This window comes from Odocoileus virginianus, chromosome 6 (genome assembly GCF_023699985.2).
Source record: "Odocoileus virginianus isolate 20LAN1187 ecotype Illinois chromosome 6, Ovbor_1.2, whole genome shotgun sequence".
Lineage (NCBI taxonomy): Eukaryota > Metazoa > Chordata > Mammalia > Artiodactyla > Cervidae > Odocoileus > Odocoileus virginianus.
Window position 1 is genome coordinate 49,200,277 of NC_069679.1, and position 26,004 is coordinate 49,226,280.

The window sequence follows — 26,004 nt, forward strand, 5'->3', positions numbered from 1 at the left end:
CCCCATTTTTCCAACTGAATTTTCTCACTTCCTATCTCTGTGCCACATTTTGGTAATTCTCACAATATTCCTAACTTTTTCATTATTGTCGCATTTGTTATAGTGATCTGTGATCACTGATCTTAATTTTGCAGATAAACTTTTCACTGAATTGCAAGTTTAAGAAATATACACCATTATGACATTAAGAGTCAGGCTTATATCTTTCATTTTTTATTGAAGTATAGTTGATTTACAATATTGTGTTACTTTCAGGTATACAGAAAAGTAATTCATATATATATATATATATATATATATATATATATATATACTTTTTCAGATTATTTTCATTTTAGGTTATTAGAAGATACTGAATATATTAGAAAATATTGCATATGTATTTGCTGTATAGTAAATCATTTCTGCCTATCTATGTTATGTATAGTAGTGTATATCTGTTACTCCTGTTGTTATCTTTGTCCCATTCTCTTTCCCCTTTGGTAAGCATAAGTTTGTTTTCTGTCTGGGAATCTGTTTTTGTTAGGTAAATACATTTATTTGTATTATTTTTTAGATTCCACATATAAGTGATATCATGTATTTATCTTTGACTTACTTCACATAGTATAATATTACCTAGGCCCATTCATTTTGCTGCAAATAACATATTTCATTCTTTTTTATGGCTGAGTAACACTCTCTTACATACACAACATGCAGGCATGCATGCGCGCACGCACAAACACACACACACATATACTACTTCTTCCTGAGCCAGTGGGCCTTTGAGTGGTTTTCATGCCTTGGCTATTGTAAATAGTGCTGCTGTGAACAGTGGAGTGCTTGTTCCCTTTCTAATTAGAGTTTTCATTGTTTCCTGATACATGCCCAGGACTGGGATTGCTGGATCATAAGGTAGCTCTATTTTTAGTTTTTTAAGAAACCTCTATTTCCATACTATTTCCCATAGTAGCTGTAGCAGTTTTAATTCCCATCAATAGTGTACTTGGATTCCCTTTTTTCCATACCTTCTCCAGCATTTACTATTTGTTGGCTTTTTGATGATAACCATTCTGACCGGTGCGAGGTGATACTTCATTGTGGTTTTGATTTGCATTTCTCTAATAATTAGTGATGTTGCACCTCTTTTCATGTGCCTGTTGGTTATCTGTGTGTCTTCTTTGGAGAAATGTCTATTTAGATCTTCACTCCATTTTTTTCTCAAACTACTGCACAATTGCACTCATCTCACACACTAGCAAGGTAATGCTTAAAATTCTCCAAGCCAGGCTTCAGCAATACATGAACCACGAATTTCCAGATGTTCAAGCTGGTTTTAGAAAAGACAAAGGAACCAGAGATCAAATTGCCAACATCTGCTGGATCATCGAAAAAGCAAGAGAGTTGCAGAAAAATACCTATTTCTGCTTTATTGACTATGCCTAAGCCTTTGATTGCATGGATCAAAATAAACTGTGGAAAATTCTGAAAGAGATTGGAATACCAGACCACCTGACCTGCCTCTTGAGAAACCTGTATGCAGGTCAGGAAGCAACAGTTAGAACTGGACATGGAACAACAGACTGGTTCCAAATAGGAAAAGGAGTACGTCAAGGCTGTATATTGTCACCCTGCTTATTTAACTTATATGCAGAGTACATCATGAGAAACACTGGGTTGAATGAAGCACAAGCTGGAATCAAGATTGCTGGGAGAAATATCAATAACCTCAGATATGCAGATGACACCACCCTTATGGCAGAAAGTGAAGAAGAACTAAAGCACCTCTTGATGAAAGTAAAAGAGGAGAGTGAAAAAGTTGGCTTAAAGCTCAACATTCAGAAAACTAAGATCATGGCATCCGGTCCCATCACTTCATAGCAAATCGATGGGGAAACAGTGGAAACAGTGGCTGACTTTATTTGTGGGGGCTCCAAAATCACTGTAGATGGTGACTGAAGCCATGAAACTAAAAGACGCTTACTCCTTGGAAGGAAAGTTATGACTAACCTAGATAGCATATTAAAAAGCAGAGACGTTACTTTGTCAACATCCATCTAGTCAAGGCTATGGTTTTTCCAGTGGTCATGTATGGATGTGAGAGTTGGACTATAAAGAAAGCTGAGTGCCGAAGAATTGATGCTTTTGAACTGTGGTGTTGGAGAAGACTCTTGAGAGTCCCTTGGACTGCAAGGAGATCCAACCAGTCCATCCTAAAGGAGATCAGTCCTGGGGGTTCATTGGTAAGACTGATTTTGAAGCTGAAACTACAATACTTTGGCCGCCTGATGCAAAGAGCTGACTCATTTGAAAAGACCCTGATGCTGGGAAAGATTGATGGCAGGAGGAGAAGGGGACGACCAAGGGTGAGAAGGTTGGATGGTACCACTGACCCATTGGACATGGGTGTGGGTGGACTCCGGGAGTTGGTGATGGATAGGGAGGCCTGGCCTGCTGTGGTTCATGGGGTCGCAAAGAGTAGGACACGACTGAGCGACTGAACTGAACTGAACTCCCATTTTTTATTGAATGGTTTGGTTTTTTGATATTGAGTTGTATGAGCTGTTTATATATTTAGATATTAATTCTTTCTTGGTTTCATCATTTGTAAATATTTTCTCCCATCCAATAGGCTATCTTTCTGTTTTGTTGATGGTTTCCTTTCCTGTGCAAAAGCTTTTAACTTGATTAGGTCCCATTTGTCAATTTCCGATTTTATTTCTTTTGCCTTGAAACTGATATAAGAAAACATTTCTACAACCTATGGCCACGAATGTTTTGCCCATATTCTCTTCCAGTTTTATGGTGTTATGTCTTATACTTAGAGCATTAAACCATTTTGTGTTTATTTTTGTATATAATATGAGAGAGAGTTCTGTTTTGTTGATTTACATGTACAATAGCTGTCTAACTTTCCCAGCACCACTTACTGAAGAGACTGTTTTCTCCATTGTATAATCAAGTAGATTAAGTGACTATAGGTATCTGGGTTTATTTCTGGACTCTATATTCTGTTCCATTGATTCACATATCTCTTTCTATGCCAATACCATGCTGTTTTCATTATTGTAGATTTCTAGTATTGTCTAGTCTGGAAGAGTTATGTCTCCAGCTTTGTTCATTTTCCTCATGATTGCTTTGGAAATTCTAAGTCTTTTGTAGTTCCATATAAATTTTAGGATTATTTGTTCTAGTTCTGTGAAAAAATGTCGTGGATATTATGGTAGGGATTACATTACATCTGTAGATTGCTTTGGGTAGTATGACTGTATTTACAATATTAATTCATCTAATCCAAGAGCATAGGATATCTTTCCATTTCTTTTAATCATCTTCAGTTGCCTTTATTAGCATTTTATAGTTTTTAGGGGAGAAGGAAATGGCAACCCACTCCAGTATTCTTGCCTAGAGAATCCCGTGAACAGAGGAGCCTGGTGGGCTCCTTTGCCTTTCTTATTTGCCTTTCCTATTGTGACTTTCCCTTTCTTACAGATTCTTGTTTCTTTTCTGTTTAGAGAAGACCTGTCAATATTTCTTCTAGAGTAAGTTTAGTACTGTTGAATTCTTTTAATTTTTGCTTGTCGAGAAATTCTTTATCTCTCCTTCTATTCTACATGATGATCTTGCTGAATAGAGTATTCTGGGCTACAAGTTTTTTTCCTTTCAGAACTTTGAGCATATCATGCCACTCCCTTCTGGCCTACAAAGTTTCTGAAGAGAAATCAGCTGATAGTGTTATGGGGTGTCAGGGTCACATATAACTGACTTTTTTTTATCTTGCATTTAGAATCTTCTCTTTAACTTTTGCTTTTTCATTTTGATATGTTTTGGTGTGTGTCTGTTTGGGTTCATCTTGTTTGGGACCCTCTGTGTTCCCTGTACTTGAATACCTGTTTCTTTCTTTAGACTCGGAAAGTTTTCATCAATAATTTCTCCAAATATACTTTTAATCTCCTTTTCTCTTCTTCTTCTTCTGGAACTCTTCTCCTTTATGCAAAGGTTGACATGCTTTATATTATCCTATAGATTTCATATGTTGCTTTCATTTTTTTTCCATTTGTCTTTTTGTCTGAGCTTCTGATTAGGTGATTTTCATTAATCTATCTTCCAGATATCTTCTTCTATGTTATTTAGTTGCTATTCATTGCTTCTAGATTGGTTTTTTTCTCAGCAACTGAGTTGTCTAACTTTGATTTGATAGTTTCTAGTTCTGTACTACAGTGAGCTGCATTTTTATCAATAATCTTTTAATTCCTTTAGCACCTTTATTACTTCCTTTTAGAATCCAGGGTCTGGTGAGGTCTCTTTCCTTTTTTGTTCTTTCAGGGGATTTCTCTTTTAATTTGGAGTAGTTTCTCTGCTTTTTCATTTTACTTGACTTTATGAATTTAGGAGAAATAGTTAGCTTAAAAGGGCTTTTTATTTGGAAACACCCCTGTGCAGACTATTATCTAATATTTTTGGTGCGAAGGCTGGTTTCAGTGTAGGTGCTAGCAACATTTTTTCTCAGAGTATGCTGGCTATTATCCCCCAATAGGGAAGTAATTGGTGATGTAGTGTCCAGAGCCTATGCTGGATATTGGGTGGGGCCTCCTTCTTGCTCTGTGGATGTCTCAGCCCTGTCAGGGTGGTGTCTGCTCCTCAGTTGTTGGAGTAGAAGCCCTGAGGGTCAAGTTCAGTCAGACTCCTTTGCCTTTGAGTGCATGCCCTGCTTCAAAGGAGAAAACCATGAAGCAAGTGAGGCCAATATGGTCACAGTGAATCCATACACTACCCATGCAGGTGTCTGCAATTTTGCCTAGAAGCAGCCCAAAGTCACATCTGTTTCTCTGTTGTGTTCCTCCCAGACCTAGTATCATGCTTTTGTGGAGTGGGCGGTACTTGGGCATTGCAGCTGCAGGAACTGAAGTAGCTGAGCTGCTGCCTGAGACCTGGGTTGTCTCCATGCCAAATGTGGCTCCAAGTTGTTGTGTGAGGTGGGTGGATCCAGTAAACTCCCTCTGGGAAACCAGCCACTGCATACTCCTACCCAGGGGCTCTCCATCTGAGACTCAGCACCCACTGAGCATTTCTGTGGTGTAACGTTTTGCGTGCACCAACAAAGTCCACCACAACTGCACCTGGCCCTGCCATGCAAGCAGTGACAAAGGACTCTGAAGTCTGGCCCAAAATACACCCCAGACTATCCAGGCTATCTCCACTAAGCTATATCGACGAGTCCTCTCCCAGAGTCTGTCTGCCAGAGATTCAGTGCTTAGTCACTGCACATATTTGTAGCCCTGCCCAGTGCCCACTTCAGATTGGGAGATGTGGCAAGCCAGCTACCAGTCTTTCTCTACTCTTGATTGTAAGCAAGTCAGCACAGAGGCACTCCTTACAAGTAGAGTCTGGGCTTCTCCAGCCCCTCTGTCCCAGCTTATTTCCCAGCAGACAAGGGGGCTCCCCAGGGTTTGCCTTGTGTGGACCTTTTCTCCTTTACAGATCCCTCCCATGGAAGCCAGTCCTGTCCTGATTCCTTTTTTCCCATCCTGCTTGGTTATGCAAAGACTCTTCTTGGAGCTTTGGTTGTATAGGAGATCTTCTGCCAGTTTCCAGTTGATTTTCTGTGAAAAACGTTCCACATGTAGATGTATTTTTAATGTGTTTGTAGAGGATGGTGAGCTTCCATCCTCCTACTCCGCCATCTTGAAATTCCTCCTCTAGGCTTATATCGTTACGGAAAACTATACTCTAGACCCTAGATATGATTAAGGGGTTAAAATAAACTTGGCATGTATAATAAATAGGAGTGAGCTTCTCTCTCAAATCTATTTCAGAGAATTTCTATCCTATTCAAGATAACATTAATCATCTAGACCCTCCCAAACTCTGTGCTTGGTAGGATGAAGTGTGGTCTGATAGCAACACTGCTTCCCAGCAACTCAGTGATGCTGTTAACAGGTTCTGTGACTGGCAGAGAGAAATTTATCACTCTGGCATTGCTGAAAAAGTAATCTGGAGTATGCAGAAACCAAGTGTTCTTTTCCTTGATTCTAAGATCTTAATATTCAACTACTGATTATTCAATCATAATTGATTAAAGTTATTTCCTAAGTAGTTTAGAGCATCATAGGGAAGACATTAATTTTATACAAGTTTATTGTAAGAATCTTTGTTGTGAAGCCATTCGTGTTTTTCATTCTGGTTATCTCAATTGAGATATACTAGTCAGGAAATTACCTGTCTCAGGAACCATATCCGTTGGACTTTTCCTAACATTCTTATACCAGATAATTAAGATTTAAATGAGCATCAGAAACACCCTTAAAGGTAACTTAAATATATTTTAAATGAGAAAACTGCATCCAGAGAAAGATGGAGGTGATACTGAAGGGTGGTTCAGGTAGGAGAGTGGGACCATGGAAATACAGACTCATTTCTTGTGTCTTAATGATAGCAGAGGTTTAAGAGCTCCTACTTTATCAATGAACCTAAAGTATTAACACAAGATGAGGGCAGCCCTCCTTTCAAGTCACTTTCTGATTGCCACTTCAGAAGGGAAGCAAGTGTCTGCTTTGCCAGACACAGACATAGGTTAAGACCAGGGTTAGGGACACAGACACTGCTATAACATAATCAGACAGTGTAAGAGCCCCAGATTCATTAGCAGAACATTTATAACTTCTGCTTATTACCTTTTTCCATGCAGTTAGCAGAGGCAGCCAACATATGCTGCCAGTCACTTTCAGAGTCTCTTGGAAGCCAAGAGATTTTGAGGTTTCAGTCTATGTAGAAATGAAGAAATGTCCAGAATTACAAAAATGTTAGTACAGTTTCAATATTTACATTTAACAAATCACTACCTTTAAATCATACCCAAAAAATGAACATAGTAATTATGGGATTTATGAAACTATAACTCCTTTGCACTATGGATGGTGTAGTCTAGATCTCAGGGTATAAATTTGCCATGGTTGCTGGATACTGTCTTCTTTTGGTCCTTTCAGTGCACCCCAGACATACCATTCATGTTTATACTTGAGACCTTTCATGCCTGGGAAGCCCAGGCAAGATGGCTCCCTGAGTCCCCCTTTGAAGGATACTGTTTACCTCTGCCAAATTTTCCTAGTTGAAAATCTTTCCTTAACCATAGGTCTATCACACCACCTGCACCAACTTATCGTGATATTATAAAGGAAGCAAAAAGACAATTTGCAAAAAACCGAAAGGATTTTAGAATGTAAGTTTACTTCACACTAATGATAAATATAAAATCATAGACACTTTTAAAACTAGATATTACCATAGAAATTATCTACAACTAAGCTCTTTATTTTATTGACAAGAAGAGTCACCTCTGAGCATCTTATAATAGACTCGGAGATTCCTTTCAAGTGAGTGTCAATGTATGTTGTAACCATTGTGGCCAGGCAATGTCAGAGATTGAAAGAAGGAAGGAAGCTTTCCTGTGGTCTGGGTGGAGAAACCAGGGGAGAGTTCCAGAGAACAGAGATTGGAGTATTATTCATTTACAAGGATAAGCCCTGGAGAACAGACAGGTGGTTTGCAGTAGAAGGAGTTCTTGGAGCACGGGTGGTATGGAGGAAAGGCAGGGGTTCTTTTCTGAAATGTTTTCTTGGGGAAACAAGTTTTTTGTGCTTAACTAAAAATGATTACTCTTGGCCAGTTATAGTATTCTTATGTGCCAAGAAGCATGAAATAGCTTAATAAGGATGTCCATCAGTTTTTATGAGAACAAATTGGCAGGGTCCAGTTCTTCTGCCTATGATGTCAAGGTCACTGCCTAGCTGTCTTATTGCTCTTAAAGGGGAGAAAGGATGAGCATCCTACCCTTTCTGTACCAGATGCTGTTCAGGAAACACATCAAAGAGAGGTAAACCCAAGAGTAGTCAGTCAAGTCTTATTCCATCCAGCAGGCAGGACAGAAGTCTGAGCTGGTACTTCCCCTGGGGCTCCATTCCTCTCCCACTGACACACACATGTGCATGTACACACATAGACACACATACAGAACCCTTAGGCTTCCTATTTTCAGTAGGAAGAACAAGGACGGGTACCTTGTAAGACAGTCTATGTGGGAGCAGCAAGGTGGAGTGCAGACCATGCTTAGGTGATATGGATGATGCCTTTGGTGCATGTTTATAAGGGGAGATGTGATGGGAAACTCCTCATACCAAAAGTCATGCATTGGGAGGGGATGCTGAAAAGTTTCGTAAGGAACTTTTACTCATGTGGAAGGCAGCAAATTGTTGATTTATTCTTTCTCAATGAGAATTGCCTGCATTATTTTAAAAATTTAACTCGAAACTTTGATTTTATAGAGAAAACCACGCAATTAATGAAGAAATAAAACTCCTAAGACAGCGACAGGAAAAAGTTGACAAGGAATTTCATAGGTTTGTTTCTTATTCAACTTGTAGTGCTTAAAAAACATTTTAATTGAATAAATGTGTTATGTACACCACAATGGGTTTAATATGTAACAATTCATTAACTGGAATATCTGCTGAAGTTTTCTACTCAATAGTTCATCTGGATTAGCACTATTTTATCCATATAATCACTTACTCTGCTAATTTAATTAATTGCTAAACATCATCATCATCTCCTTTTATTCCACCAGGCATAGGACTTAAGCTGAGGGCCATAACCAAGCCTTGCCCTACAAATCTGAACTATAGAAAAACAACCTGTTTAGTTGGTCTCAGGCTAGTTCTTTGTCCCTCTTCTACCCCTGCTGTTTCCCCAGTACATACAAGCATTGTACCCCCTGAAACAAAGAAAGTTGGGCACGTGTGTTTACTTCATAAATGAGGGTGTTGGGACTAACCCACTTCTTCTTCCAGTATATCCACATAAGCAAAGATAAATGTCCAATGAGTACAGCACTTCAAATAAACCACAATTTTCTTCCAGTCATACTGCCATACTTCTGACTGCTATTTTGCAACTTGTAAACCCAGTCTCCCAATCACATGAGAAAACTCAGCTCATTATTTTAAAAGCTTAGTTCACTTTTCACCAAAAATTTTATCACCCAGCTTTCACCTTCACAACACACAAATTATAAGATCTTATTCCCAGGTTCTCAAAAATCAGATCTATAGACGATAGGATTTCTCACCATTCAGGGTATGCAGAAGAATATAGACTAATTTTCAGAGCAACTCACAAGAAGCACCCAAATATGTGTTATGCAATGGCACACTGCTGGAGAATGTGAAGGGGGAAATACTCAGATGAATATCTAACTCCAGCGAGCCTGTTAAATTTACAGGCAGAGTGTTCAAGTTTCTATCTGTAGTCTTCAAAAAAAGATACTCATGGAAAAGAAAGACAAAGATGGGAGATGAGGTAGTGGTGATGGCTGCAAAACTTTGCAAATATACTAAAACCCACTGAATTGTATACTTTAAAAGGATAGATTTTAGGGTATGAGATATATCATCAAAGCTGTTATTTAAAAATAAGAAAAGGGGAACTCTAAGTTAAAAGTGGGTTGAAGATGGATTGATTTTTAACAAAGTGAGATGAACCAGTCTCAGAATGATTTGCAGTCAAGAAGACTCTAAGAGAATATTACTGAAAAAAGGGCACCAGGGATATTTTGGAGTGTATTTAAATAGTGCTACGAAGAAGAGACCCAAAACAACCATAAGAGCCAGACTGAGAAAAGCAGGGAAGGAGAGCCCACGAGGGTAATAAATGAGAAAACCCAGGCTGAGGAGATAAAATTGGCAGAGATAAAGGAGAGAATGAGTGAGGGAGCATTATCTGTCAGTCAGAGAACACTAATGCAAGAGACCTCTAAGAAGTAGCCTTACTGCATGCTCTCGGGGAACCCTCGACTAAATGCCAAAGAAACCTAGAGCAGGCCTTGTAAGGGGTGGGCTAATCCAAACTTCATGCTTAAGCGAAGTGTTTGGAATTTTTAGAAAATTTTACTTCCTACAGATTTCACGGTATAATTTTTAAATGTTTCCCTTGAAAAATGCCACTGAAACTAATAGCCTTCTTCCCTTTTCATTTTTCTTTCTCTCACCTATGTTTTTCTTCCTAACGTCGTTCCCTTTTCCCAAGTTCCTATCCTTACTTGCTTGGCCTGCCTCTGCTCCTGTCTTCATCCGTAATCTCTGGAAAGGTTCCTGCTGCCTCTTCAATTCAGTTATTTAGCTCCTTCATAAATATTTCTTGAATGGAGTAGTTGGTGGCCGAAATCATGATATAGATTCCTGGATCCCCAGCCTCAGTGAGCTTACAGTTTAGTAAGCACTCTCACCCTCCGTTCTTCTTCATCTCTGTCTCCCCCGCCAAGATCTTTCCCAGCCCAGTCCTCTTACTCGACTCATCCTACAGTCTCCAGTGGAGTCAGTTAAGGGAATACTGTGCGAACCCTCTCACTGAAGAGGGTGTTTCACTGCTGGGATGCAGTGTCACACAGTGATTACAATAGAGGGCTCTAGTCTCACTGCTCGGGTACAAATCCTCTATTACTTGCTAGCTAAAGGACTGTGGACAGGTCACTTAACCTATTTAAGACTCTTTCCTCATCTATAATACAGGATAATAGTAGAACTTACTTCCTAGGATTATTATCAGAGTAATTGAATTAATATATGCAAAGTGGTAGATGCTAACATATTATAAACCCTGTAAATGTTGGCTCTTAGTTGGTGTCAGTATAAAAACAATTCGTTTGGTTACCAGTTGCCTTGTTTTCATGATTAGACTCCAAGCAAAGGCTACCAAGAAACCCTATGAAGTTAAGAATGATTTTGAGAATTTCCTCCATCAACTGGTAAGTTGTTTTTTGTGTTTTTTTTTTTTTTCTGAAAATAATTGAGAATTCTCTCTTTAGCTTCTCTTACGAAGACTGGAAAATACTTAATAAGCAATATATCATTTTCACATCCAGGTTACAGTAGCAGGATAGAGTACATTCTTGTTATTTAATCATCCACGTGTACATTTAGTATAATCTCTGTCTCATGATTTGTGACAAGTTCATGCTCACTTATCCCCATCTTCACTTCTGACCAGAAGCATTTTATACAACCGAAAACCTCCAAATGCAGTCAGAATTTCAACTAATAGAAAATTATTGGTGTTTGAAATCATATTTTATTTCCCAGTAATAATTCAACAAAAATATATTGGATTCCTATGTTAGATGAATGACCCTTGCCTTCAATTAACAGGAACATAAGAAATGATAAGGCTTTAAATAGGACTCAAATATAAGAAGGAAAGAAAAGGAAGGAGTTTTCTTTGTTCCCTTCCCTTCTCCTCCTCCTTAACTTACAGGCAATCCTGTTAAACCTAAAGGTCCTTCTTCCCTTCCAACAAGAAAGAACAGGTAGAGAATAGTGTACAATAAATCTGATGGCTGGACATTCTGAGGTCAAGAGTAAGAGAGAGCTTTTCATTTTCAGCGTGCCAGGCTTCCATGCAACAATCTAGAGCAATCCTCATTGGCTATTGCTGTCATGTCAAAAACAGATCAAAGAATCTACCCAAAGTCCTATGAACCAGAAGGTAACAAAGGAGTACGTGCATGCTAAGTTGCTTCAGTCGTGTCTAACTCTTTGCAATCCTATGGACTGTAGCCCTCCAGGCTCCTCTGTTCATGGGAGTGTCCAGGCAAGAATACTGGAGTGGATTGCCCTGCCCTCCTCTAGAGGCTCTTCCTGACCTAGGAATCCAACCTGAGTCTCTTGAATCTCCTGCACTGTTGGGGTGTTAAATATTAAACAAATAGAACAATTCTTCCACAGACAAAAAATTATTCCTCCCATTATCTCATGATCTCTCTTTACTACTGCTAGAGACACAGGTACAGAGAAATATTTATTTAGTATAAGAAAATTATGGAAGTAAGCTGGTAAAGAGCAAATGACCTCAGCTGGTGAACAGTAAATGGCTTGAGTATTATGGAAACTATATGAGCTGTGGAAAGCATAGCACACTGGAGAGTCTGTGCCTCAGCTAAACATAGCCACTACTTCCTCATGTCTAGGTCACTGTGACTGCAGGAATGGAGACCAAAGTGCTATCAGATCTTTTACCATTTGCAATCCAGCTGCTGCTGCTGCTATGTCACTTCAGTCTTTCTGACTCTGTGAGACCCCATAGATGGCAGCCCACCAGGCTCCTCTGTCCCTGGGATTCTCCAGGCAAGAACAGTGGAATGGGTTGTCATTTCCTTCTCCAACGCATGCATTCATGCTAAGTCGCTTCAGTCATGTCCGACTCTGTGTGACCCCATGGACAGCGGCCCACAAGGCTCCTCTGTCCACAGGATTCTCCAGGCACGAATACTGGAGTGGGCCAGATTCTTCTGTAAAATTCCTGTTTAGGACTCGAGTTTTTAAATACCCTGGAGGTCAAACTATATAAATCTGTAGATCAGACACAGCCTGTGGGCTGCTGGTTTGCAACACCTGCTCTATCTGCTGAACACAGAGCTCTTCAAAATCTGGTTCCAACCAATATCACCAATATTATTCTCCACTACATCCATCCCAAGGCAAACCCTTCACTCCCACCAAGTCTTCTGAACATACAGTGCTTATCCATAACCATATACTTTGGTCATCTGCATTGCCTATTCCCCAGCTTTCAAATTCTATTCATCCTTCCCTCCTGGCTTCCCTTCCCTTGGGCTTCCCTGGTGGCTCAGAGGGTAAAGAGTCTGCCAAGACCCAGGTTCGATCCCTGGGTTGGGAAGATCCCCTGGAGAAGGAAATGGCAACCCACTCCAGTATTCTTGCCTGGAGAATCCCCATGGACAGAGGAGCCTGGCGGGCTACAGTCCACACAGACCCAAAAAGTTGGACATGACTGAGGGACTTCACTTTCTTGAGCCCTCCCCTTTCCACAAATGAATTCAATATCTTTCATAATTTCTAGAATAACACCAGGTTATGGTTTCATTGGAAAAATAGTTTTCTTCAAGCCAGACATCAAGATAACTACGGGAGTAGATTCAAACTTAGAATGGCTATGTCCTCCAAAGCAGAGTGTGCACAAGAAATGTTTTCTTACCTATTTTGTAAAAAAGGTTTCTCATGTGAAAAATTTAAATAGAATAGCAAAGCAAAAGCAAGTGCATTTTTACAATAATTCAGGTATCTTCAAAGAATTATATATCAATCAACCACAGATCTTCTGTTAAAAATGGATAATTATTAAAGGATTATAATTTTTAAATCAATTTTTAAAATGCAAGCAAATTTGACTTAAGTTTTATCAAGTGTTTACCTTTCTGCTAAGAATAAAAATGTACCAAAATTTATTTTAGAATAGAATAATGGATTTCCTAGTGCTTGTATATGACTGCTGTTATTTGAGAAATGTTACAACCAATTTTGTCTCAGCCTCTCTGAAACTGAGATTCAAGAAGATGCGCAATATTTGAGCAAAGCCAAGCTGAGGATAACAGAAAATTATGATAAACTTCTGGATAATTTATGCCAGATAACTACTGTCCCTCAATTATCTGACTATGCCAACGAAATGCTTTTTGGTCTAAATTGTGATATAATTCAGGGAGGCCTTCCTGTAGTCTATCTGGGGGATAGCCACTCATTAACCATAACCATGAGGCCAAACTTTCTGCCCATTTTGATAAACAGGCATCTACCGACAACCCTACCCAATCCCAGAACCCACTCTCAGCTTTTTCATGCCTCACCTGCATGCCTCACACCTGCCCTACATTGGTTCACATATACAAACAAGCCTTGCTAGACATACAGTGAAGGATGCAAGGCACAGATGGATTTTCCTAGAATAGTAAACCTGCATCCTGGACTAGAGAGGCATTTAAAAAAAGGTAGGATAGAGTGGGAATAAAGTAAATTCCGTGAATAAATTGAGTTATCTGAATTAATATTTGGATGATTCTCTATTTCCATGTGCACAGAGATAAAAACTTGAAGTTGTTTTTTTTTTTAATCTAAAGTTTCTCTACTATGATAGAGAAAGCTCAGGCCAAAAGAATTGAAAGTAATTGTTTATATGATATCAAATGGTTAAAAAAATTAAATCAGCCTGGGATTTTCTTCCTGAATCCAGTTTTTGAAAAAATTTAAGTGATCCCCCTCCAGTTGATAACTGGGAGAATCTCACTTTCAAGTATACAATATCCAGAAAAATCTGTGAATCCTTAATAGTGTATTATTTTAATAGCGTTTTGAAGCTCTAACTGAGAGAGAATTTCTGGCATCACTGTCATCATCATCATCATCAACAGAAGACTACAACCCTGAGGAAGAAGAAAGCCAGGAGAAATCAGAAGTAAACTGTATTTAAGAATGTATGTTTAATTCAGGTACAATTCATGAGGTAACAGTACTGATGGTCTTTTAACCATGTGTCTTTAAAAATCTTGAAATCAATAAATCTAAGTAAATTATCTTAAGAGATCTCTATCCAAGCATAATTTTCACCCTTATTGGTAGAAAACATATTTCAGGTGGAAAAATCATCTTTTTGAAGCATAGGGAGCTTTCAACCATTTCTTTGGAAATATATCTTGATAATAGCAACCATTTCTTAATAATACAAAACAGAAGGAGGATTAATTTACTGTGGCATAAGAAGTCCTGCCAGTCCCTAAATGCTCTAAACCGTTTCTTGGAGATTTTTTACATTGTTTAGGCCTCAAGGAAAACCAAAGCTCCACCTCCAGGTTTGGTAGCAAACAAACTCTCCTTCTCCGGCGCTAAGCTTCGGTTGCTCCTCTGGTAATAGGCTTCGTGCACATTTGCCAGGAAGCTGGACAGCTTGTCAGCAGGTACTATTGAAACTGTGCAGCCTCCCCATCCTGCTCCAGTAAGTCGTGATCCTTGAGCCCCAAATTTCCTAAAACAATGAGAAAAAAATTAGAACTTGCAAATGAAAATGAGAGTTGATTTTCCTGGTGCTTCAGAACACTCTAAGAACTAAGGCGAGATTATGTGGTATGCTTTGTTTTGTGGGTTTTTGTGGGTTTTTTTTTTTCAGTGTTGTCAAATATTTTAGGACATTACAAAATTTGTACTATTGTCAGAAGGTGATTTGAAATTTAATTGTATCTGAAACTAGCCCCAAGTTTTGGCTCTTTAGTAAAAGTCAGTAGTACTCCTGTTTCATGAGGGCTAACAATAACCCCTGTAGTCTTGATTCCATAAAGCCAGCATTTGAAGAGTTATAGAACAAGTCTTCAGGTGATCAAGAAGAAGGAGTAAAAAGAAAACAGGTAGTACATATAATCAACAGTATGAATCAGAAGGTTGCTCCATAAGAGGGCAAATCAAAATTTAAAGTGCAAGTCTTATACATACAAGCGAGAGCTTCCTCTGGTGGCTATTTAAGGTGCATTCAGTCACCTAGAACAGATTTGTTCTAAATGAATTTATCAACAAAGAATGCTACTAAACTCTAAGTTAGTTTACCTGCTAATCTCTAAAGGGAAATTATGCAGACCTTTCCACAAGAGGGTAGTGGTTCACCAGGTTCATCCCCATTTTCCCTGTGCCTTCAGGAGCTGGTTCTGATGACTGGACTCAGAATTTCTCATCTGACAAAATGTGTGGTTGAGATGGAAATGACTATATAAGCCTCCATGCAGCAAGATGTAATTTTAGTCACCATCAACCAGGCAGTTTCAAACCTAAGATTTATGCTAAAGTGAAAGGCCCTACACAAGTACAAAGATCACTCATCTTTAAAAGATGCAATTTATCCTGACAAGAACAGTTCACATGTGCTTCCAAATTCATCCTAATAAAATTTACTCCAAATTCATAGCAGATTAAGAATTTCATAATTAATTTAGCATAATTCTGTCCCTTTTTTCCATCTAAATGAGCTACTTTATTTCCTGGAAAATATCAATAGAATATTACCCCTATTCTAGGACATGAGAATTATTGCACATCAGTAATTCATTTCCCCCTCAATGATTTTCTCAGCTGATTTCTTTTCATCATCTGTTATATTCATTAAAATGTTTTTCTTATGAAAGTAGATGTCTAGAGAAGAAAACAAAAATGCTTGCAAGCAAATAGATTATTCATCTCCTCCTGCCCCTCAAACATTCAATTTATGGCCCAGTAGGTAAATGGAGGCTAAACTGAAAAGTTTCACTTACCCTGAGATTCTAGTATTATCTTGAGTCCCTAGGCTGGCAAGGGGCTAGTTTGCAATTTGGTGGAATAAAAAAAAAAGTGGTCACACAGCCATATGAAACTCTCTCTTCTTGTGAAATATGCTGAGAAAAACAGAGGTGTCACTGAAGTATCTCTGAAAGACACTAAAATCTAAGCATCAAAGCCAGCATGGTATGGTTTAGAGAACAGTATGCCCTCCTATTTGATTTTCTAAGACCCAAACTATGCCATTTTTCTGGACTCAAGTAAACCAAGACTTTTATGGTCTTCAGTGAACTTCTAGGCATATTTTCTTACACTTTCTCATTTGAACAGTTTTTGAAGACTGTGGTCTCAAAACTGAATCTAAAGCAAACTGAAAGTGTTTCTAACTGGCTGCAAAACCCATAGGAATTGTGCCAGGGGGCCTAATTTCCTGACTCTCCTGCCAGTTTCCAGAGGGCAGACACTAGAAGTCTTTCTAGGTAAATCATTCACTTTTAAGTCTCCAGAGCTGCTCTGTCACCACCCTGCTTGCTACAAATGAAAATGAACTGGATTGCATCAACCACATGGTCTGAAATCATCAGCGCTCAAATTTCCTCAGTAGAGAACAGTAAGTGCTATCATAAACAGCCCTCTGCCCCTGAGTCAGTGGCACTGTGATCACAAACCAGGTGTTGCCCCAACAGCTAATCAGCAGCCTGCCCAGCTATACACACTCACAAAGGCAGCGAGATCCTGCCTGCAATGTGCCCTGCTGGAATGTGGCCATAGAAACTGTGTGAGAGAGCCAGCTTTAAATCAAGAAAAAAGTAGGTGAGCTACGGGTGTTAAGTGACCTTTTCACAATTGCATTTTTTTCCTGGGAAACTAGTGAGACATTAAAAATAGAGCTCCTGAGCTATGGCACATCAGAGAAGCAATACAAATACTAGGAAAACAAAACCCCTAAAATCCCAAACATCACTTTGATGACTGTGGTCAGTTGATTGGGACTAACATGGAAGGTTTGGTCAAAACAACAAAAGCAGCCTCAGCCTTATAAGGCGTGATCTACAAAACAAAGACTAGGGCAGATACAGATTATAAGGAATGTTCCCTTTGATCCCTTTTATCACTGAAAAGTGTACTCCTATAACCAGCTTTCCAGACACCTAAGTATAGCCTGAATAAAATTTTCTACTTTTAAATGAACTGAGTTGACCATAAAGTACTGACTAAGGTGGCCTTGAGGGAGGAGGTGGGGAGAGATCCAGTAAGTCCCAACTTTGCCACAAATTGCAGAGGGAAAGCAAGGAATTGTGCCTTGTATTTTAATTCAATTTTATTTCAAGACATATATCAATATATAAATAGATATTAAGTTATTTCAGAAAAATCTTGAATTTAGGGACAGGTTATTATCTATCTCTCTAATTCCAGCCCAGCATAATTCCAGGCGTTTGGTAGTTTCTAATAATTAATGTTAAAAACTTCAATTATGTGAAACAAAGTAGAATAATAAGGGAAAATGATGATGCTTGCCCAATTATAAAATAAAACAACTTGAGACAATTATATGTGTATTATATATATATATATATATCATCAGTAATGTACTCTTTTTCTGGAAAGACTTCTAGCTTCTGCTCTAAGAGTATAATTTTCTGAGTAGAATCTTGGGAAAACACAGCTTCTAGAACAGTTTCTATGATTTTTATTAGAAACACTTTCAGATTGCTTTTGATTCAAGAAACCATAGACTTCAAACAGTGTTCAAATGAGAAAGTATAAGAAAATATAACCACATACCATTTTATAAATGTAAGCCACAAAGGTCACTGAAGACCAGCTGGTTTGTCCTGCAAGTGGCATACACATTGGGGGAGGGGAGTGTAGAAGCAGGGGGACAATAAATGGAGGACAGAAACTCAAAGAGAACTGAGCCCCTAAGGCAGGTAAATGGCTCTCTTCCTTTTTCTTGACAGTGTTCAGATTAGCCCATAAGATCATGAGGAAAAGAGCACACACAGGTGGATTTACACTTCATTCTTCCCTACTCCCACCTGCTTAGGAAAATGGCTGCAAGAAGCTAAGCTGCACAGCCAGCCATGGAAGAAAGTTGTGGGAAGACTTCTCAGGAAACCCACAAATGAACTTCTGTAACCTTTGTTGGTCTTTTAAAACTTGTTATTTATCTTCCTTAGTAGCTTAGGCAATAACACCTCAGTGAGTCCTAATTTCAACAAGTGTCAAAATGGAAGTAAAGGCATTAACTATTTTTTGAGTATTATATAACCGGGGAAACCAATAAAGAATGAGCTGTCTCATATATTATTTCAAAATTATTTCAAAATTATTTCTTATATATTATTTCTCATATATTATTCATAAATTATATATATATATTATATATATATATTATTTCTCATATATTATTTCAAAATTGTTTTATATTCCTCAAGAAATCCCATTTTCTTAAAATTTACACTTAGTTCAATTAAAAGAATCATTTTATAATTGGGCAAGCTTCATCTGTTTTCTTCATTATTTCATATAATTGAGGTTTTCTAATTTAATTAGAAAAATAAACCGTCTAACTGAATAAGTATAATTTCCTTCTCCCTCTCTGGCCCTTTCTTTGGATTTTAAACTGATCTTCTCTTGAAAAGCAGTAAAAGGCTCAGCTGAAACAAATTCAAGCATCTGTGATCTTTTTTCCCCCACTTCTCTCCACTTGAGTCATAAAGATGTCCTATAGACGAGCTACCTACAGCCACCTAGCTCAGATCACATTAAGATTTGTAGATAGTGCCAAGTATTCTACATATCAAATCCTTCATTCACTCAATCAGTCAGTTGTCTTTTCAAGCAAATAGTTTCCAAGCAGGCCTTCAGAAAAACAGAATTTTAAGTGCCACAAGTGGACCAGGGAAGGTGATCTAAAGAGAGTCTTTAGCAGTGCTCCTGCTCAACTTCAGCTTCCCTCTTCTGATCACCACAAGGCAACCAACCTTCTCAGGCTGCCCAGTCTTAGTCACAACTTGCCCGTTGGTGTTAACTTTTTTTAATGAGACAGGGAATTATGGAGGTGGTGGTGGTTCTTACACAAAACAGAACTCTACCAGACGATGACTTTATGGTACCAGTGGCCCATACCAGCCCATACCTTGCCAGGTCCTTCCCAGCACATCCCACACTTGCTTGCCCACTAAGATAGTCGTAAAGCTGCAGAAGGAACCAGGGCTTAAGAATGTTGCCATTTTAATTTGAATTTTTTTCATTTACCATTTACTACTCTTCTACTGCCTTTCTCTCCTGTTTTAACCATTCTGTTTTACCACTATCTTGCATTCTTCTGCATTCCTCCCTTTTCCCCTCGTACATCCACATAAAGGAAAGTGCCAGAGCTTTTGAAAATGGAGTTTAGACTACAGTTTCCTGTGGGACACAAATAGCCCTATGAAAAGTATGTGCTGACTTAGGAAGTCATGGCATTAATGACTACATCTACTTAATTCTCCCAGAGTATCCTCCTCTGAGGTGGCTCTGCTACTCAAGACCTTTCAACTGGCATATTTGGAGAATATCACCTGCTGCCCACAGTGACAGCAAAGAGAAAATTAATTATTTAAGAAGCTAAGAGGCCAGAAAACTATTTTAGCCAATATTTCCAACATGCCAAAAGATAATCTTTCAATATGGAAAATTCAGTCCAAACAGTCCATATAGAATAAGAAGTAATTTCGATACTTAACAACTCCAAACAAAACAACCATAAAAAAGGGAGTGAGCTACTTAAACCAGACCCAACTGAAAATCAGTACAGCAGATGAAAATGGTCTAGACAGAGACAACTTAGCCGCCATTAAGAAAAGGAGTTTCCAAAAACAAATGAAAAAGCAAAAGGCATGTTCTTCCGAACCCTTTTAAAACACAGCCACTAAATCTTCCACTAGAAGCCCATTTTCAATATATATATATATAGATCTATAGACTGCTAGAACAGAAAAACATATTGGAGATCATAAAGCAAGGTGACAGTTCAAAGTCACAAAGCTCAGAATGAAACAAGGCAGAGCTAGAACGCATCCTTCCTAAATTCCAGCCCAGTTTTCACCCTTCTCCACACATTGCCCTCCCCTGCTCAGCATGGCTTTGCTCCATGTTCAAATACTGCAACCTATAGAAAACCAGAGTCTGCATCATTAAAGTTTTAATAAAGGAAAACAGGTTAAAATAAAGTCCCTCATTCAAATACATCTCAGCCTCCCTGGTGGCTCAGATGGTAGAGAATCTGCCTCCAATGTGGGAGACCCGGGTTCAATCCCTGGGTTAGGAAGATCCCCTGGAGAAGGGAATGATAATGCACTCCAGTATTCTTGTCTGGAAAATCCCATGGACACAGGATCCTGGAGGCCGGGCTACAGTCCATGGGGTCACAAAGAGTCAGAGGTGACTGACTGACTAACACTTTCACTTTCAGTATAACCCAAGGAGAGAGAAACAGGTGTGGCAAAAAAAAAAAAAAGAAAAGAAAACCACTGGATGGGGAGCTAGGCTTTTCCCACTGACTCATTATGTTACCTTGTTCCAATCTCTTACCCTCTTAGAACTCTCTTGGATCTCTAAGGCCTCTTCTTGCTTTCGTATCTTATGGAACTAGAAGATCATTCTGACCCAGAAATGTGAAGCCTGGCCCCCCAAAATATGCTTTTCACAGAAACAAGGAAATTTTCTCTGGTCAAAAACCCAGAAGTCATCTTGATTCCTCACTTTCACCCATATAGCAATCTTCTTGACTCTTCCTTCAAGGCACATCTGACATAAAATCAATTCACACTTCCATTGCCACCTTTTTCCACTCAGAGTCCTTCCAGTGGCCAACAAGCTTCAGTGGTTTGACTTCCCATGACCTCTCCTACTTCATCACCTTCTACCCTCTCCTCCTATACGCCCTCCATGTGTACTGTTCCTCACATGTGGTAGTCACTGTTCTCATTTCTTCACTTCCTTCAGGTCTTTGCCCAACTATCTCTTCAGAGAGGCCTTCTTCAGCCAGTCAATATAAAGACTACCCACCCACCCCTAGGACTCTCCAGCTTTTCTATTTTTTTAATAACACTTAGCAGTCCCACTCTATTTTTAGTTGTCATTTCCCTCTTTACCCATGTGAATGTATGCTGCATAAAGAGCTGGTTGACCATGCCAGAACAAGAAAGTCTATTTGAGAATTCCAGGAGGCTGGCAAATACCCCTCCACTGCTTTTCAGATGGAATTCAAACTATCCTACTACCTTCTTAGCAAAGATGCTTTTGCCTAATTTATGCAGAAATCATTCCACTTCCTGTTATTTCCAGAACTGAACAATATCTGCCCTTGATAGTTTCAGAAAAGAGTACTTACAACGAAACAAGCTCTGAAAGCCTTTTTGGCAGATAGTAAGGAAACACTGACAGAGTGATTTTCAGCAAGGTTGTGTTCAAATCTCTCAACAAGTTGGGTTACACATGCCATTTGCGATCTTACTGGAGCTACTTGGTTTAAACTTTTCATGCTGAGAGTGTGGCAATGAGTGAGGCAAGCCGCAGGCGCCAAGTGGTTAATTACATTTTCATTGCTAATTGCAGGCAGTTCTTTATGATGATTTTCTCACAATGGAAAGAACATCAATCCATTTGAGAGTTCTCCCAATTTCCCTTTCTGTCCTCCAAGGTCAGTGAGTTCCCTTCTGGGTAAAGGAACCATTCTACTCTATTATCCCCATTCTCCAGCAATTATAAGGACGCTGTTCTCAAGCTTTATGAAAGAGTTTCCCTCTTTACATTTGTGTTTCAACTGTCCATTCATAAACTGGGCTTTCTTCAATCCTTTTCCCCATATTGTCTAACCTAAACCTGGAAAACAGGAAATGCTGCCTCTGAGTAATTCCTATGGCATCCTCTCCCCTGATACACTTCTATTAGGCTTGAGGTCCTCTTTCCTTTCTCTCTCCTCTTTTGAATAAAACTGTTAAACTTAGGACACCAAACAGGAGATGCTGGTAGAGCTGCAGTGTAGTGGAAACAATTGCTTAAAATACCATGAGAAATTAACAACAGGGTCTGTGTCTGAGAAAATCTCCCTGAAACATCATCCAAAAATGGAAAAGTCTTTTTTTATGATGTTGTGAAGGACTGACTCCAAACCTGGAACCTCATAAAGCCATGGAGTTGAGTCTACAATCTTTTATCTTACAGATTTTCAGGAGGGAACAAGTCTAGCTGTATGTCACAGACAAACTCTCTGATACAAAGTGGGAAGGATCTTCCTTCACTGAGAAGATTACAAAAATGCTGCTTTCTTCCATTAAACAGTTTCCCTGGTGGTATCCCGCTTTTTTTCCCCATTAAACAGTTTCCCTGGTAGCATCCCGCTACACTGCTCTTTCAGCCTCACCGACAGATGTCCACCAGCTGGTCCAGCTCAGGGCAGCTACACTCGTACATGTCCCGGCAGCTCATGTGGCTCTGGTTCATTAACTCCCCCAGCAGCTGGACCATGTTGTCAGGTGTTTCTTCACATATCTTCTTAAACTGGAGCACTCTCGCAGCCTCACTGTACACGTGCTTTGCCCGCTGGTAGAGTTTGAAGGTGAGCACTTAGGAAGGAAGATTATGGTGGACAGAGTTAGAAACAGTTACTGGCCAGAAAAAAAAAATTTTTTTTCAAAAGAAAAAAAGAGTTACTGGATAATTCAGTGCAAAGAAAAATACAGTTATTGAGAACTTCCATTTCTGTCTTTATTATTATTACCTTAGATTTTAAATAGGTCTTTCTGAAAGATTGCCTTATAGTCTAAATTACTCTCTTTTCAAGTTAATTTTACTTTAAGGTCACACATCTAGAAAGTGGCAAAGCAGAACAAGTCATGATGTCTTATACATTCTTTCCACTCTTATCCACCAGAAAGAAGCCCTGAAAATGCTTATGCTAGAACTTTTAATAAAAATGTTTCTTAGAGATAAGCACAATTACTTCTATATGTGTGTGTGTAAAAAAACACCTGTATATATGTGTATATTTTGTAGCATTAGTTATCACAGCAGAAACTAAGAATGAATCCACATTGCTAACAACAGAATTATGCTTTTTTAAAATTATGCTACATCTATTAAAAATATTATGCTACACTATTGCTACTAAAGCATCTATTACTCTATGGGAAATTGTTCATTATTAAGTGAAAACATAAAATATAAAACTATACATTTTAATTTTTAAAAATTATAAGAAAGCACCAAAATGTTAACAGTCATCATCTCTGTGGTACATTGTGGATGGCTTTATTTTCTTCTTGACGTATTTCTGTGCCTTCCAGATAATCTGGAATGACTCTTACTTCAGTTATAGAAACATGTCCTATTGTGATGACTGTGTTTATAGAATTCATATGTTCCCTTGAATAGCAATCAAAACCTTCTTACCATCTTCACCCATGCTGAACAGTGGCTGAGTGAGTGTGGTGCCTCTGGGAAAAACTTGAAAAATACATGGAGGCTAATCTGCCAGTCCTGCTGGAAAGAGCCTGGGCTAAGAATCCAAAGGTCTGTCATATCTTCTCAGCCATGTGACAACTCACTGTACTCAAGTTGCTATTTCTATAAAGCTTTATTTCCCCATCTTCAAAATGAAGTTGAAAATTATTTCTCAGGATCATTTCAGCTCTAACATTTTATGATTCTATGAAGAACTCCCTCCAAACATTCCCCTCATATTGTTATATTTTGAGAAGAGGATGATAATTGTTCTACTCTCTGCCCTTATCTACTCTGCTGTCTGCCCTAGGAGGCTGACTTGGATGGACTACACCAATGGGCTCCCTTGCCTTTAGATTAGAAAAAGGGAGAAGATCAATGAGAGGTGGGACAGAAGAGAGTGAAGTTGTAGGATCTCTCCCTGGCTCCCTCCTTGCAGAGCCACCTGAAGCTGGCCCTGTCCCCTCAACTGAAGGACACTGAACATACTTTCAAGGTAGCCTTTTCTACATGATTCTATCTTCCAGGGTCTGCCTCCAGGTTCCTCTCCCCTAGAATATTACTGCTTTTTCCGTAGTGCTTTTATAATTTTGTATTAAAAAATACCAAATGCATGACAACATACTTAAGAACCAACAAATTATATTAAAGCTTTAGGTTACATTTTTTCCCTCCACAGTACCACCCTCATAACTCATATACTTATCATATACTTTCCATAGTAATTGTCTCCCCAAAGTTTGCCAACTCCTGAAGACAGAAACCAGGTCTTCTGGTTCCATGCATTTGATAGTCTGCAACCTTGTACTCCACAGAACCTTCACCAGTGCCTTACGTGACAAGTGCACAATGGGTGTTCACTGTTGAACATTCAGAAGGATGATTTAATTCCAGTTCAAAATCAAGATACCTCCATTTAGACATTGTTATTATTAAAAAAAAGTGCAGTGCCAGTACTCACAGATTACTAAAAATGTAGAAGTTTGAGGAAAGGGAACAGCCAGATTCCCCTTGGTATTGAATCTACAACTACTGACACTACATAGGGTGAAAAATAAGACAAAAAATGAACTTACAAGTTAAATGTAGGTGGGGATAAAAATACAACAACATGCTTTGCTCCATCAGTAGCCAGGTCATGTGACTCAGTGCACACTGCAGTGTGAATTTGTTATTTCCATCAATAGGTTCAATGGAAACAGGAATATTAAATATTACTGGGAATTGTTATATATTAAAATATATTATTTTAGGGTCTAGGTATCAAAATATATTAAGGTAAGAAAGTCTTAACAATACCCAATACTGGCACACAGCATCTGCGACAAAGCTGTCTGAAGAAAAAGCACTAGCAGATTTAACAAGAACTCCTTCAAAATCCCTGAATAGAGAAAGGAAGAGATGGGCCATTGATAGGCATGCATCTACCTTAGACAGTACCAATAATTTTATACATGTTAATATAATCCATGTATATAAAGAAAGCTGAGCGCCAAAGAACTGATGCTTTTGAACTGTGGTGTTGGAAAGACTCTTGAGAGTCCCTGGGACTGCAAGGAGGTCCAACCAGTCCATCCTAAAGGAGATCAGTCCTGGGTGTTCATTGAAAGGACTGATGTTGAAGCTGAAGCTCCAATACTTTGGCCACCTCATGCGAAGAGCTGACTCATTTGAAAAGACCTTGATGCTGGGAAAGATTGAGGGCAGGAGGAGAAGGGGACAACAGAGGATGAGATGGTTCGATGGCACCACCGACTCGATGGACATGAGTTTGAATAAACTCCAGGAGTTGGTGATGGACAGGGAGGCCTGGTGTGTTGTGGTCCATGGGGTTACAAAGAGGCAGACACCACTGAGCGACTGAACTGAACTGAACTGAATATAATCCAGATTATAGAATACACATTTTGAAAGGGAGGAAAATGACTTTGGTAACTATAGTTTTAAAATATTTTTAAAAGTTGACATTGAAATAAAATGTTTAAAATTCTAGCTTCAGGATTCCATGTTTCAGTTTTATTTGTGAACTATTCCACCTCCCTAATCATGGGCCAAGTTGCAAAATAAGAGCATGGGGGTAGGGTGGAGGGCATACACAAGAAGAGAATATTGGTTCATTTTTACTGTAATGTCTCATTTCCAAAAAATCATCTAGTTTCCAGGTCCACTGATGTTTATGGCTGCAGCACAAAAGTCACAATAAAGCAACATCCACTAACATTGTAAAATAGTGCTATTTAGCTGACAAATTGCTCTGTTATGTCACAATTTGCAAAGAATTTTTTAAACTTCAAATTATATACAGGACAACAAAGGAAATACAATAGCATGTTCCATATGCCCATCACCTAGACCAAATAATAATTTTTTGCTCTATTTGCTTCAATAT

The 26,004-nt window shown here is 38.8% G+C and overlaps 2 protein-coding genes across 18 annotated transcripts in view; one reads left to right on the forward strand and one right to left on the reverse strand.

Annotated features, from left to right (window-relative positions):
• Nucleotides 1-14,262, forward strand: part of FAM227B (family with sequence similarity 227 member B) — a 216,846-nt gene extending 202,584 nt beyond the window's left edge. For 3 of the 9 annotated variants that reach the window (XR_011488299.1, XM_020875513.2, XM_070469310.1), the window contains one exon: nucleotides 7,115-7,201. Coding sequence is in view for 4 of the 9 variants with exons in the window: in XM_020875513.2 (XP_020731172.2) it covers nucleotides 7,115-7,155 (41 nt within the window). In the remaining 5 variants the exon portion in view is untranslated. Of the gene's footprint in view, nucleotides 1-7,114; nucleotides 7,202-8,303; nucleotides 8,379-10,710; nucleotides 10,781-14,156 lie in introns of those variants that run through there. The other 6 variants (XR_011488294.1, XR_002310291.2, XM_070469313.1 and 3 more) reach the window with 6 other exon arrangements.
• Nucleotides 14,263-14,286: 24 nt separating this feature from the next.
• GALK2 (galactokinase 2) overlaps nucleotides 14,287-26,004 on the reverse strand; it is a 146,066-nt gene continuing 134,348 nt past the window's right edge. For all 9 annotated transcript variants that reach the window (XM_070469301.1, XM_070469306.1, XM_070469304.1 and 6 more), the window contains 2 exons: nucleotides 22,537-22,738; nucleotides 14,287-14,847 (listed from right to left, as the gene is read on the reverse strand). In XM_070469301.1, coding sequence (XP_070325402.1) covers nucleotides 14,640-14,847; nucleotides 22,537-22,738 — 410 coding nt within the window. In that variant the 3' untranslated portion in view covers nucleotides 14,287-14,639. The remainder of the gene's footprint in view (nucleotides 14,848-22,536; nucleotides 22,739-26,004) is intronic.